A 15712-nucleotide genomic window follows, 5' to 3' on the forward strand; every position below is an offset into this window, starting at 1 on the left:
GGATGAATCCCAAGCCGGAATTAAGATCGCCGGAAGAAAAATCAACAACCTCAGATATGCAGATGACACAAGCTTGATGGCAGAAAGTGAGGAGGAATTAAAGAACCTTTTAATGAGGGTGAAAGAGGAGAGCGCAAAATATGGTCTGAAGCTCAACATCAAAAAAACGAAGATCATGGCCACTGGGCCCATCACCTCCTGGCAAATAGAAGGGGAAGAAATGGAGGCAGTGAGAGATTTTACTTTTTGGGGCTCCATGATCACTGCAGATGGTGACAGCAGCCACGAAATTAAAAGACGTCTGCTCCTTGGGAGAAAGGCGATGACAAACCTAGACAGCATCTTAAAAAGCAGAGACATCACCTTGCCAACAAAGGTCTGTATAGTTAAAGCCATAGTTTTCCCAGTAGTGATGTATGGAAGTGAGAGCTGGACCATAAAGAAGGCTGATCGCCGAAGAATTGATGCTTTTGAACTATGCTGCTGGAGGAGACTCTTGAGAGTCCCATGGACTGAAAGAAGATCAAACGTATCCATTCTTAAGGAAATCAGCCCTGAGTGCTCACTGGAAGGACAGATCCTGAAGCTGAGGCTCCAATACTTTGGCCACCTCATGAGAAGAGAAGACTCCCTGGAAAAGACCCTGATGTTGGGAAAGATGGAGGGCACAAGAAGAAGGGGACGACAGAGGACCAGATGGTTGGACAGTGTTCTCGAAGCTACAAACATGAGTCTGACCAAACTGCGGGAGGCAGTGGAAGACAGAAGTGCCTGGCGTGCTCTGGTCCATGGGGTCACGAAGAGTTGGACACAACTAAACAACAACAGTTCAGATGACAACCTTGAGCGAGGTTAAGATCTTTGAGAACTGAAAGAAGAAAAGCCATCTATACTGGCCCATTCTGGCCTCTTTTTCTTAAAGACGACTGCTCCTGCTCAGGGTGGATAAAAATCAATGGTTTTTTAAATTAACTTTTTTAATTAAAAAATCAGACTTTTTTATTCAAATCGGATTTTTTTTATTTAAATCGGATTTTTTAAATTTAAATTGGATTTTTAAAATAAAATGCTTTTGGAGGAAAATTTATTCTAAAGAGAGTTTTCTATTTAAGTTATAGTCCAAAGGCTATTCATCAGGAAATAAGGATTTGTTTTAAGTTTTTCATGTGTGCTAAAACTCAGTCTTAAGGGTTTTTTTATTAAAAAATTGTTCAACCACATCAGTTAACAAACATGGATACATATGCTCATGTTATTGTTTCAGTTAAATTAATTGTTTAAATTGTGATGAAGGAAATGATTCTTTTTCTCCTTCTAATCAAGTACAGCAGAAAAGTTGTCCAAATAGAAACTGTTAACTTATTAAACCTCACCATCATTTCATAATTATCGGTCTATGTATTTCTAATAGTAGAACCAAATCAGTCATTTTTGATATAACTGTAAAAACGACTCTGAAAATTGATGATTCCAAAAAGGAAGCCTTCCTTCCAGTTGTCAATAATAAGAGGATGCCAGCAAGGTTGAACCTTTCTGTTAAAAAAGGATTTTATAATTCCAAAAAGAAAACCTTCCTCCACTTGTCAATATTAAGAGCAGGGGTAGGCAACCCAAGGCCCAGGGTCTGGATCTGGCCCCATTGCCTTCTAAATCCGACCCACAGATGGTCTGGGAAGCAGCGTGTTTTGACATGAGTAGAATGTGTGCTTTTATTTAAAATGCATCTCTGGGTTATTTGTGGGGCATAGGAATTTGTTCATTTTTTTCTCTTCAAAATATAGTCCAGCCCAACACAAGGTCTGAGGGACGGTGGACCAGCCCCCTGCTGAAAAAGTCTGCTGACCCCTGTAACTGGGTGTTGCCCAAGGATGAGCCAACATCCTGCCCACCCGTGGCAGAAAAACCAGGTGAGACTTGAACCCCATAATGTGTGCTGCAGAAAGAGAGAAAGAGACAGGCAGCTTGCATGGAACAGAGAGGGAGGGAGGGAGAGCTGATAGTAGTAGTAGTAGTAGTAATAATAATAATTTATTATTTCTACCCTGCCCATCTGCCTGGGTTTCCCGAGCCACACTGGGTGGCTCCCAACATCAACATCATCATCATCATCATCACTTAATTTAGGGAAGCTTTTGGTATCTGAAGGACTATTGTATTTTAATATTTTGTTGGAAGCCGCCCAGAGTGGCTGGGGAAACCTAGCCAGATGGGCGGGGTATAAATAATTATCATTATTGTCATTATTATACCCCACCCATCTGGCTGGGTTTTCCAAAAGAAGACGCAGAGCAAACCATGTGACCAAAGAACTGCGGATTGGGATGAAGGGGAAATTGCTGTCAGAGAAATGGGCAAAGGCCCAGTTAAATTCAGGTTCAAATGCTCTGCTGCAAAGCGACAGACCAGTAACCGTCGCTCAACCCAACCTCCCAGGGTTGGTGCGAGGGAGCAAGGAGCAGAGGGAGAACCGTGTAGGCTGCCCCCTGACCCCTTTATATGAAGGACAAGAAATAGGCAAGCAATAAATAAAATAAAATAAAAATACAATGTTGATCATGAGCTAGCTGAATTGAGAGGCATAGGATTCAAGCCGTATGGAGCAAACTTCACACACGCCACTTACAAAAATGCTCATTTCTGTTCCAGAAAGGCCAACAGGTTGGTTACATTTAGGGCACAATGGTCACTCACGTCGTAAAAGATGAAACTCGCAACTTACGCACATTTAACCTGCGCACATTCAGCTTGCCATGCTTGGCTAATTATTATTATTATTATTATTTCTACCCCACCCATCTGGCTGGGTCTCCCAAGGCACTCTGGGCGGCTTCCAACAAAAGATTAAAAATAATTAAAACATCAGTCATTCAAAACTTCCCTAAAAATAAAAAATTGAAAGGGCTATGTGTCTGGGTAAAAAGCCTTTGGCAATCCTACTCTCTGTCGAACCCAAGGTGGTTTCACAAGCCAACGTAACCCCCAAGTTAAGTTGAGAATCGCCTGTATATAAAGAATTTTTCATTTGGACATTTTGAACCGTTTTCCAACTGAGATCAAAGTTCTAGTGGTTGACATTCGGACATACACCAAATACTGACCACGGACTCGTCTCTTTCTTCCAGGCAGTGTAAAGGTACACCAATCCCCACCCTTACCTGTTCTCTAGAGAAGTTTTGAATGACTGATGTTTTAATGTCTTTTTAATCTTCTGTTGGAAGCTGCCCAGGGTGACTGGGGAAGCACAGCCAGATGGGCGGGGCAGAATTACTTTAGTAGTAGTAGTAGTAGTAGTATTGTTGTCATCATCATCATCATGAGATTCTGAAATGTATCCTGAACAGCGTCTTGTTGCTGCATTATTATTATTATTATTATTATTATTATTATTATTATTATTATTATTATTATTCCTACATTCTCTGCTGCTCCTGGAAGGGGCACCTGCCCCTGAGAAGGGGCTTCATAGAACCCCTGACTGCAACTGCATTTCAAACAGGTTGGTTTCTTTTGTTCAAAAACAAAAGAAATCAACACACTGTAGTTAAATGAGAATATGCAAGGAGCAGATGGCTTCTTAAGGAGTTGGGACTCAATGTATGCTTCTCTGTAATTTTCCTTTCAAGCCGGCAGCTTATTACGAGGTCAGCAGACAAGATCAGCAGAGCAGGTTGACACCTAAAGCTGAATTTCTATTGTGTAGACCTATTTTTTATTTTCATGTGCTGCCAATGACCAGGCACAGCACTCAAGTAGGATCTGAGATTTAGACTACACTACATTCACATGTCACACTACCCACATAGGACCTTTGCAAGTAAACCACCCAGTGCCGGATTTATGTATAAGCTAAACAAGCTCTAGCTTAGGGCCCCACTCTCTTGGGGGGGGGGGCTCAAAAAAATTGAAAAAAAAAACACTGGATGTACATTTCCAAAAGAGAAGATAAAAAACAAATAAAATAAAACCAACATACAGTAAGTGTTTAGTGTTGTGTCGGCTCCTATTTGTGATGTGCAAGTGGCTTTAGATACCCATCACCATATTTTTCGCTCCATAAGACGCACCTAGTTTTTAGAGGAGGAAAACAAGAAAAAAAATATTCTGAACGAAATTCTGAATGAAACAGTGGATGTATGATTTTTGTGGTTCATGCTGTGGCCACAGACATGTGATCTGATGGTGAATTTGGGCTGACCCAATGCAAAAATCCTGAGGATCCATGTGGATCCGTGCTTTGCAACCATGTTTTTTGCGCCACGCAAAAGTGGGTGCGTGATTTTTTTTGGTGCAGGCCATAGCCATGGACATGCTATGTGATTTGATGGTGAATTTGGGGTGACCCAATGTAAAAATCCTGAGGATCCATGGGCTTTTACCTTCCCCCTCCCAGGCAGCCTCTGCTAGCATCCCTTATCTCTCTCCGATCCCACCATCAGCTGCTTCCTTTCAACACTCCCTTCCCTCTAGTTTGCCTTAGTGTCTTTTCCTTAGCTGGAGAAGTTTTTTGCTCCCCCCTTTCTTCTAATTTCTCTCCTTATTGCTTTAGTCTTCCTGCTTTCCCCCCCCCCCCCCTTGCAAGTTTGCTGTCTTTACCTCCCCCCTCCCAGGCAGCCTACTCTTTCTCCAGCGTCCCTTATCTCTCAGCGGCTTTGTTTCAACACCCACTTTCCTCTTTCAAAAAAAAATAAAATAATGCATGATCTGCTTTTTGCCCTTGGGCAATTCGGCTCCAGGGACCACACATTCGCTCCATAAGACGCACAGACATTTCCCCTTACTTTTTTGGAAGAAAAAAAGTGCGTCTTATGGAGCGAAAAATACGGTAGGTCCATAAGTTACCATATAGCATATATTCAACACAAAAAACAGCAACAATTGGTTGTGGACAAAGGACGGCTGGACATATCAAGGGCTCCATTACCTTCAGTAGTTTAGGGCCTCATCAAACTTAAATCCGCCCCTCAATCAATCAATCATCTATCTCTCTATCTTATGCCTGGTCTAGTGACAACAACTGGTGATGATTATTAATTTATTATTTATATCCCGCCCATCTTTTTTTAAAATATTTTTTATTCATTTTACATATAGTCGCACTGCATGACAACATGTCTTCATACGAAATCTCTTTGGCTCTGCTGAGCCTCCCTCCCGCCCAATGGTTTTTTACAAACTTCAATTTTGCTTCCATGCATTTCACGTCCTTTCCTGTTCTTGTGATGTCATTCCGGAAGTTAATTACATTATTCATCCTGAATTTGGTTGCCTTTCTTCTGGCAAATCTTCAGATCACCCTGCTACTGATAGACCCGGGGGCCGGATCCGGCCCAATTGCCTTCTCAATCCGGCATGCGGACGGTCCAGGAATTGTGTTTTGACATGAATAGAATGTGTCCTTTTATTTAAAATGCACCTCTCGTTGATTTGTGGGGCCTGCCTGGTGTTTTGACACAAGTAGAACGTACTTTTATTTCAAATGCATCTCAGGGTTCATAGGAATGTGTTCATTATTTTTTTTTTCCAAAATAATCCGGCCCGAGGGACAGTGGACTGCTGAAAAAGTTTGCTGACTCCTGTACAGTACTAGATTGAGCGAGTGTCTTTCCTCAATAAACCAAGTCTTCAGCCAAAGACGCACAGGTAATTCAGGATATTCAGACCAGAGGCATATATTTTTTTTTGGGGGGGGGGAGGGAACCAGCAACTCAAGATGAGCAGATCTAAGAAGTGTAAATCCACTTACTTATTTGCCCCAGGGGGCAGTTTGGTCAAGCTGGGTTTCAAGGCTGCCGAAAGGCACAGAGGTTGCCCGCCCATCACAGCAAACAGCTGCTGCCCTGCCTAGTGACTGTATTTTTCCGTGTATAAGACTGTATTTCCCCCCAATTTCTTTAATTCTTGATTTCCTCGACATCTGATGGGAGGGCGTTCCACAGGGCGGGCACCACCACCGAGAAGGCCCTCTGCCTGGTTCCCTGCAACCTTGCTTCTCACAGGGAGGGAAGCGCCAGAAGGCCTGCGGGAGAGCCTACTGTGAATAGGCTCTATAGGCAAAGTGAACTCAACACAGGCTCTCCTTGTGCATCACCCACATCGAAACAAGAGCAAAAGAGAGAGCAAACAATAAGAGAGGGAAAAGAAGCAAGAGCACCTCAATTTCAGCTCTCCCTCCGGCTCCTATTTATTTGGCTTAGTGTAAAGAAGAAGCTCCCCTAAACATGAAGATTTACAGCCGGACAAAAGGTGTATTTTAATATTTTGGTGGGAGCCGCCCAGACTGGCTGGAGAAACCCAGCCAGATGGGCAGGGTATAGGTCAGGCACCCCCCAAACTCAGCCCTCCAGCTGTTTTGGGACTACAACCCCCATCATCCCTAGCTAACAGGACCAGTGGTCAGGGATGATGGGAATTGTAGTCCCAAAACAGCTGGAGGGCCAAGTTTTGCCATCACTGGGTGAAACTGACAGAAAGAATCCGGAACCAGCGAGATCAAGCCTTCCACAAAGACTAGAATAAATTTACACTTGAAAGACAACTGTAAGTAATTAACATCAGTAGCAGGGTGATCTGAAGATTTGCCAGAAGAAAGGCAACCAAATTCAGGATGAATAATGTAATTAACTTCCGGAATGACATCACAAGAACAGGAAAGGACGTGAAATGCATGGAAGCAAAACTGAAGTTTGTAAAAAACCATTGGGCGGGAGGGAGGCTCAGCAGAGCCAAAGAGATTTCGTATGAAGACATGTTGTCATGCAATGCAACTATATGTAAAATGAATAAAAAATATTTTTAAAAAAGATGGGCGGGGTATAAATAATAAATTAATAATCATCACCAGTTGTTGTCACTAGACCAGGCATAGGCAACCTCGGCCCTCCAGATGTTTTCAGACTACAATTCCCATCATCCCAGACCACTGGTGTTAGCTAGGAATGATGGGAGTTGTAGTCTCAAAACCTCTGAGGTATCCAAGGCGGAGACCCCCACCGCGGACCGGTCCTCTCACCGTCGGGAGCCAGGCCTGCGGACCCCCCCCCCCGCCTCCTCCTCCTCAGTCCGACACCGAAAGAGAGGCTCCCTCGCCTCCCAGCGCCCGGGGACTCGCGCGCTCCTCGCGGTTCCCTCCTGAGAGGCGAAGCGCTTCCTTCGCCTTCGCCGCCGCCGCCGCCGCCGCCAGTACCTGTGCTGTCGGAGACGTTGCCCACGGAGGTCGCCATGGCTCCGGCGACAAGGCACGACTCCACGTCCGCCGGGGGCCGCGACGACTCACGAAATGGCGGTCGGGGACGCGCGCGGAGGGGGACGCTAGCCGCGGCCGGATCTTCTTTTGAAAAAGTAGTCCCTCCCTTTCCGCGCCTCGGGGCGGGGCGACGACCTTCCCTGCCGCCGGAGGAGAAGTCGGAAAGAAGAAGGGAGGGGGGACGCCGAAATAGCCTGGGCTGGAGGAGCCGAAACGGCCGCCGAGAGAGGAGGACGTTCGCGTGTATCCCTCCGCCGCGCGAAAGCCGATACGCTGCGGTAATTTGATGAGGCGCGCTTGCGCCATGCAGGGCAGTCGCCTCGCCTAAGCCAAAGAAATGTGCGCGCTTCGACCAGCGCTCGCCTCCCCTCGGCGAAAGTAAGGCTGAGGCGTGTCGCGCAAGGGGGGGGGGCGTGAAAGAGCGGGAAAGATGGCCGAGGGCTGAGGCGTTTCCAACCTTTGGCCCTCCAGATCTTTTTGACCTACAACTCCCATGATCCCTAGCTAACAGGACCAGTGGTCAGGGATGGTTTTATTTGGGTCTGGGTAAAAGCCGGATCTACACGGATCCTCATGGATCCTACACTTTTTTAAAAATAACTCCAACAAATTCAGTGTCAAATCACACCTAGAAGGCAAGGCTACAAACTGGGCTATAAAAAACGTGGATCCAACACTTTGCCGCGCTGCAGCACCACAAAAACATGGATCCGAGGCACAGATCCTCAAGAATTCATATGATTTTTTCATTCAAATTAAATAAAACCGCCATGATACTGTAGACTATGTCTTACTCTGTAGACAGCATCAAAAAAATCACGCATCCACTGTTTCGTGGGGCCACAGGGGCGCAAAAACATGGTTAAAAAAGACGGATCCTCATGAATCCTCATGATTTTTGAACTGGATCAGCCCAAAGTCACCATCAGATAAAATATCATGGCCATGGACACAGCCTGCACCCCAAATAACTCACATCCACGGCTTCCTGGTCATACCGTGGCTCAAAAACGTGGCTTTGAAGCACGGATCCTCATGCATCCTCATGCTCTTTGCATTGGGCCACCCCAAACTCACCGTCAAATCACGTATCATGTCCAGGGGCACAGCCTGCACCACAGAAAATTCGGATCCACGGCTTCCTGGCAACTCCATGGCCCAAAAGCGTGGTTTTGAAGCACGGATCCACATGCTTTTTGCATTGGGCCAACCCAAACTCATCGTCAAATAACACGTCATAGCCAGGGGCACAGCCTGCACCACCAAAAACTAGGATCCATGGCTTCCTCGCCACTCCATGCCCCCAAAACCTGATTTTGAAGCACGGATCCTCATGGATCCTCACGCTTTTTGCATTGGTCCACCCCAAACTCACCGTCAAAACACACATCATGGCCATGGGCACAGCATGCACCACAAAAATCACGGATCCACGGCTTCCTGGCGATACCGTGGCCCAAAAGCGTGGTTTTGGAGCACGGATCCTCATGGATCCCCATGCTTTTTGCATTGGGCCACCCCAAACTCACTGTCAAATCACACATCATGTCCAAGGGCACAGCCTGCACCACAAAAACCACGGATCCACGACTTCCTGGTCATACCGTGGCTCAAAAACGTGGCTTTGAAGCACGGATCCTCATGGATCCTCACGCTTTTTGCACTGTGCCACCCAAAACTAACCGTCAAAACACACATCATGCCCATGGGCACAGCCTGCACCACCGAAAATTCAAATCCACGGCTTCCTGGCCATACCGTGGCCCAAAAACCTGGTTTTGCAGCACGGATCCTCATGGATTCTCACGCTTTTTGCACTGCGCCACCCCAAACTCACCGTCAAATCACACATCATGTCCAGGGGCACAGCCTGCACCCCAAATAACTCAGATCCACGGCTTCCTGGTCATACCGTGGCTCAAAAACGTGGCTTTGAAGCACAGATCCTCATGCATCCTCATGCTCTTTGCATTGGGCCACCCCAAATTCACCGTCAAATAACACATCATGTCCAAGGGCACAGCCTGCATCACAAAAAAACTCAGATTCAAAGATTCCTGGGCATACCGTGGCCCAAAAACATGGTTTTGAAGCACGGATCCTCATGGATCCTCATGCTTTTCGCATTGGGCCACCCCAAACTCACCGTCAAATAACACATCATGCCCATGGGCACAGCTTCGGCCACAAAAAACTCGAATCCACGGCTTCCTTGCCATACCGTGGTCCAAAAACATGGTTCTGAAGCATGGATCCTCATGGATCCTCATGATTGTTACACTAGATCAGCCCAAAGTCACCGTCAAATCACACATCATGGCAGGGAAACGGCCTACACCACAGAAAATTAGGATCCACGGCTTCCTGGCAACTCCATGGCCCAAAAACGTGGTTTTGAAGCACAGATCCCCTTTTTCGATTTTTCCACCTGGAAGCCCAATTTTTTGTCCATATTATAGGCCTCTCTTATTTGATAGTAATGAAGCCAATCTCGCACTTTATCTTTTAGTTTCTCAAAGCTCTGCAATTTCAATTTATCTCCTTCTTGTTCTAATATCTCCCAATATTTCGGCCATTTGGCCTCCATATTGAGTCTTTTCAGAGCCTTTGCCTCCATGGGTGACAACCACCTTGGGGTCTTGCTTTCCAGTAAATCTTTGTGCCTTATCCAGACATTAAATAATGCTTTCCTGACAATATGGTGTTTGAAAGCTTTGTGCGCTTTAACCTTGTTGTACCACAAATATGCATGCCATCCAAAAGCATTATTAAAACCTTCCAAATCCAAGATGTCAGTGTTCTCAAGAAGCAGCCAGTCTTTCAACCAGCAGAAAGCTGCTGATTCATAGTAAAGTTTAAAGTCTGGCAGGGCAAACCCCCCTCTTTCCTTCACATCAGTTAATATTTTAAATTTTATTCTGGGCTTTTTGCCCTGCCAGACAAATTTAGAGATGTCTCTCTGCCACTTCTTGAAACAATCCATCTTGTCCACAATCTGCAAAGTTTGAAACAAAAATAACATTTTTGGCAATACATTCATCTTTATAACTGCAATTCAACCCAACAAGGAAAGCTTCAATTTGGACCATATTTCTAAATCTTTTTTAACTTCTGACCAGCATTTCTCATAGTTGTCTTTAAATAAGTTGTCATATTTATCCCCAGGTATTTCACTTTCTTAACTAAAGTCAAACCAGTCTCATTCTGAAACCTTTCTTTTTCAGTCTGTGTTGAATTTTTCTCTAAAACCTTCGTTTTTAACTTGTTCAGTTTAAATCCAGCCACCTGACCAAATTCTTGAATCAGTTCTAATACCCTTTTCGTACTAGATTCTGGCTCCTGTAATGTCAAGACTAGGTCATCTGCAAAAGCCTTCAATTTATATTCTTTAGCTCCGACCTGAATTCCTTTAATCAAACAGTCCCTTCTAATCATATTCAGCTGCACCTCCAGGACCGAAATAAATAACAATGGAGAGATAGGGCAACCCTGTCGTGTTCCTTTTTCTATCTTAAATTCTTCAGTCACCACATTATTAACAATCAATTTAGCTTTTTGTTCTGAATAAATTGCACTTATACCATTTTCAAACCCTTGTCCCACCCCCATTCCCTTAAGATTTTCCTTCATAAAATTCCAAGAAATATTACCAAAGGCCTTCTCCGCATCAATAAAAATTAAGGCTGCTTTTGTGTTGATATTCACTTGTAGTATTTCCAAAATATCAATTATATTCCTTGTGTTATCAGACAAGTGTCTACCTGGGAGAAAGCCTGCCTGGTCTTTGTGGATCTCTTCTGCTAGTACTTTTTTTAGTCTGTTAGCTAAAATATCAGCAAAAATTTTGTAATCCACATTTAGAAGGGATATGGGGCGGTAGTTCTTAAGTTGTGTCTTTTCAGACTCAGATTTCGGTATAAGTGTAATAAAAGCATTTTCCACGACTCCGGCGCCTTCTTCCCCTCCATGATTTCGTTACAAACCTCCTTTAATGGTTGAATTAGATAGTCTTTCAAAGTTTTATAATACTTGGAGGTTAGCCCGTCCGGCCCTGGAGACTTGCCCAACTGCATGTTCTGGATGGCGCCCTCAATCTCCTGTTCCGTAATTGTACAATTCAAAATTGTCTTTTTTTCTTGAGATATTTTTTGTAATCCGTTAAATCTTAAAAATTGGTCTATATCAGTCTCTTTCTGTGGCCCTTGTGTGTAAAGTTGTTTAAAGTATCTCTGGAAGCACCTTCTAATCTCCGCAGGATTCTGAATGTTTTTTCCTTCTATCTCGAGGTTTGTGATAGTATTTAACTTCTGTCTCTTTTTCAACTGCCAAGCCAGCAGCTTCCCACATTTATTTGCCGATTCAAATGTCTTTTGTCTCATCTGTTTTATTTTCCATTCTACTTCTTGATTTATCAATTTCATATATTGTACTTGATATAATTTAATTTCCCTCAAAATCTCCTTAGAGTTGGGTTTCGACCTTAATTTCTTCTCCCCTTCTTTTATTTTTTCCAAAAAAATTTCCTTTTTTTCATTTTGAGTCCTCTTTTTTATAGCATTCTGTTGAATTAAGAACCCTCTCATAACCGCTTTACTTGCATCCCAGATTACTCTTTTTTCCACCATAGTTCTCAGATTTACTTCGAAATAGTCTCTCAGTGTCTTTTGGGCCTTCTTGATAATCTCTTGGTCTCGTAATAAGGTGTCATTCATCTTCCATCTAAAGGAACCGGTTGGTATTAGTTTCATTTCCATCTTTACAGCATTATGGTCGGAGCAAGTTCTTGGGCAGATTTCCACCTTTTTTATCTTAGGTGCCAGTGCTCTAGTTGTCCATATCTGGTCAATTCTAGTCCATGTCAATTTGGCTTCAGAAAAGAATGTTCCTTCTCTTTCCAAGGGGTTTTTGGTTCTCCATATGTCAATTAAATCCATATTGTCAGTCAGTTCAAAAAAAGGTTTTGGAAGTCTGCCCTCTTTTGTTACAGTCTGTTTCTGTGCTTTGTCCATATTCGTGGATACCACTCCATTCATATCTCCCATCATAATGATGTTATTATAGTCCATGTAGTCCAACATTGTCTCATGCAACTTCTTGTAAAACTCCGATTTCCCCTCGTTTGGTGCATAAATTCCTAAAATCAAAAAATTTTCTCCTTGCTAGAACCTAAAACTAAGATTCTTTCAAGAATGTATAACTTGCTGTTGAAATGGAATACTCAGGATGAAACAGTTAAATCAGCTATGGTTAAATGGGCACAGGACATTGGTCATAACATTATGTTTGCTGACTGGGAAAAGTTGTGGACCACCGGTATGAAGTTTACGGCATGCAATGCCTTAAGAGAGAATATTATGAAAATGATTTATATGTGGTACATGACCCCAGTCAAGCTTGCTAAAATTTATCACTTGCCCGATAACAAATGTTGGAAATGTAAAGAAACTGAGGGTACATTCTTTCACCTTTGGTGGACGTGCCCGAAGATTAAGGCTTTCTGGGAGATGATATATAATGAACTGAAAAAGGTATTTAAATATACCTTCCCTAAGAAACCAGAGGCCTTTCTCTTGGGCATAGTCGGCCAATTGGTGTTAAAGAAAGATAGAACGTTTTTTATGTATGCGACAACAGCAGCAAGAATACTCATCGCAAAGTACTGGAAGACACAAGATTTGCCCACCTTGGAAGAATGGCAGATGCAAGTAATAGACTACATGGAATTGGCAGAAATGACTGGCAGAATCCGAGACCTGGGAGAAGAAGCAGTGGAAGAGGACTGGAAGAAGTTTAAGAACTATCTGCAGAAATACTGCAAAGTTTACGAATGTTAAAATGATGTTGGATATAAAAATAATATGGCATTAGGGATACAGTGTTAAGAAGTATGCAAAAACATAATAGAAAAAGGGCGAAAGATTAAAGTTATATTATGTCAAAAGTAAATAATATGTTAAAGGTGTTTAAACATAAGGAGGAAAGATTGGAGACATAATAGAAGTGATTTTAATAATTAGAAACTAGTTTTGAAAGAGGGTAAGGATTTGCTGTACTTGATTGGACAAAGAGGAACACAAAAAAGGGAGACGTGAGGAAGTCAAGAAAGAAAGTTATTGTGATGGGATTATGAGCTACTTGTGCGTAAAAGTTCAGTCCCTCAGATCTTGGGCATGTTTCTCAAGACTCTGTGTACAGCGGAGCCCCTTAAGCATGACTCCCTTAATCGCTGGCAGAATCCGACAGTGGGCGTTTACGGAAACGACTCCAGCATAGAAGCTCCTTAACGGAAACGCGTTGTCAGGGCTGCCTCTAGGTCCCAGCTCACAGAGGACCGACGCCCGGTTGATATAATGTACAAGAGTCTTTATTGAAGTTTAGTTTCCATTTCAAACCCCAGAGCGTGCAGCCCTACGTCTTGGCCCTAGACCGGCGAAGTCCCCTCTGAGTCACTACCCCTTCCGCACCAGTTTAAGATCCTAGCCCGGCTCCACCTCCTGCGCTGTTCCTTCCTCCTCTGGGTCCTTCTGCCCCCTGGGGTTTCCTCCCTCCTGGACTCTTCTGACGCTGACCCCCCTGAGTCTTGCCCTTCCTTCCGGCGGGCTTTAGGACCTGGCTCCCTATCCGGGCTACCTGCTGTGCCGCTCGCCTGTACATTTGAACTTGGCGCGCGCGCCCAGCCGGTGACTTTCCTCTTGACCGTTTCCCCGCTCTCCGATGGAGGCGTGGCCAACCCTGACTCATCTCCTCCCTCTGGTGGTGGGAAGACTGGTCCCGATGCCTGGGACTCCTCCCCCCCACTACGCTCTGGTGGGGACGCTGGTCCTGATTTCCAACTGCTGCTCAGGGAGTCCCCGCTGGCCCCTTCCTTCTGGGGTTTCCCCCTTGGCACCCCCCTTGCCCTGGCCATCGGCGCTCCTCTCTGTGAATCTTCTGATTCGCTGGAGAGACTCGTGGAATCTCTCTGACCACTGTCACTGCCTACACCCCCCTCGGATTCCTCCTCCTCACTCTCCATTTGCTCCTTCTCCTGTGTCTCTGCTCCTGAACCCCTGACACGCATCGTCTGGACTCTCGGCGCGACAGTTTCCGGCGAGGAGTGGGTGTACCTATAGGAGGTCCTGAGACTTCTCCACTGTTTTCGCTGGAAGATTCCTTGAGCCAGTCTGGCGCCTCACTCTCTCTCTGATCTCCCACACTCCCCCTACTGGTGCCTTCCCCCGCTGCTGAGTCTCTCCTAGCTTCTGAGAGCCTCTCCACCACCTGCCTTTCCGATGGCAGTTCCCTGACATCCACCTCCCCCCCAGGGCCCCCTTCACCCCCTCCCACCCCCTCCTTTACTGGCGGTGAGGATGGAAAACCCCGGAAAGAACACTCCTCGTCGTCAGAGGATTCAAACACTTCTCTCCGCTGACTCCTGTCTCTTCTCCCTGAGTCCCCCTCCTCGTCGGAGTCTATTCCCTCCTCCAGCCCTGATTCCGGGAACCCTTCGAACTCTTCTTCTTCATCGGTGGTGCCGAAGTGTTCCCTCCCGAACCGTGCTACGGGCTGAGGTTTCCTGGGGAACCTTTGATGAAACGTTTCTATCAAAACCTCATCATTGACCTCCTCTGCCGGTACCCACGTGTTTTCTAATTCCGGTTCCCCTTCCCATACAACCAAATACTCCACCTGATTTCCTTTCCACCTGGAATCAATGATTTCTGCCACCTGCATGTTGCGTTCCCTTTCTTCTATGACTGGTGTTCGAGTGACCTCCCGTTCACGTTCCCCCCACTCCCGCCCTTCTCGGTACGGCGACAGTAAGGACCTATGAAATACTGGGTGCAGTTTCATGTGGTTGGGCAACCTGAGTTTGAATGCTACCGGGTTGACCTGTTGTATGACCTCAAAAGGTCCTAGCCGTTTGGGTCTCAATTTCTTACACCCTCCCTTGAACGGCAGTCCTTGGGTGGACAGCCACACCCGGTCCCCCACCCTTATGGTTTCACCTTCCCTTCTGCTTCTGTCTGCTTGCTTCTTGTATTCTTCCTTGGCCCTCTCTAAGTTAAGTTGGAGTTGTCTGTGGATCGCTTCCATCTCTTCCACAAAGTGTTCCGCTGCTGGGACACTCCATCTTTCCCCTCCTTCTCCTGGGAATGCCCTAGGATGACACCCATAATTAGCCAGGAAGGGACTCATCCCTGTCGACACATTCTCCGCGTTGTTGTAGGCAAATTCTGCCAGGGCCAACTTATCTACCCAATCATTTTCTCTGTCATTTACATAACACCTCAGGTATTGTTGTAAAATACCGTTTGCCCTTTCCGCCTGCCCATTTGTTTCTGGGTGTCGGGCAGTCGAAAAATTGACTTCAACGTGCAGTAAGCTCATGAGCTTCCTCCAGAACCTGGAAGTAAATTGTTTCCCCCGGTCTGAGACCACCCTCAAGGGGGCGCCATGCAACCTAAAAATATGCTTTACAAACAACTG

The 15712-nt window shown here is 45.2% G+C and overlaps 1 protein-coding gene across 2 annotated transcripts in view; it reads right to left on the minus strand.

Annotated features, from left to right (window-relative positions):
• LOC309333204 (UDP-N-acetylglucosamine--peptide N-acetylglucosaminyltransferase 110 kDa subunit-like) overlaps positions 1-7291 on the minus strand; it is a 110530-nt gene extending 103239 nt beyond the window's left edge. The window contains exon 1 of one of the 2 annotated variants that reach the window (XM_081846608.1): positions 7184-7291. In XM_081846608.1, the coding sequence (XP_081702734.1) occupies positions 7184-7220 (37 nt within the window). In that variant the 5' untranslated portion in view covers positions 7221-7291. The remainder of the gene's footprint in view (positions 1-7183) is intronic. The other variant, XM_081846607.1, reaches the window with a different exon arrangement.
• Between the last annotated feature and the right edge of the window lie 8421 nt (positions 7292-15712).

The sequence above is a fragment of the Podarcis erhardii genome (assembly GCF_964252035.2).
Source record: "Podarcis erhardii genome assembly, chromosome: W".
Lineage (NCBI taxonomy): Eukaryota > Metazoa > Chordata > Lepidosauria > Squamata > Lacertidae > Podarcis > Podarcis erhardii.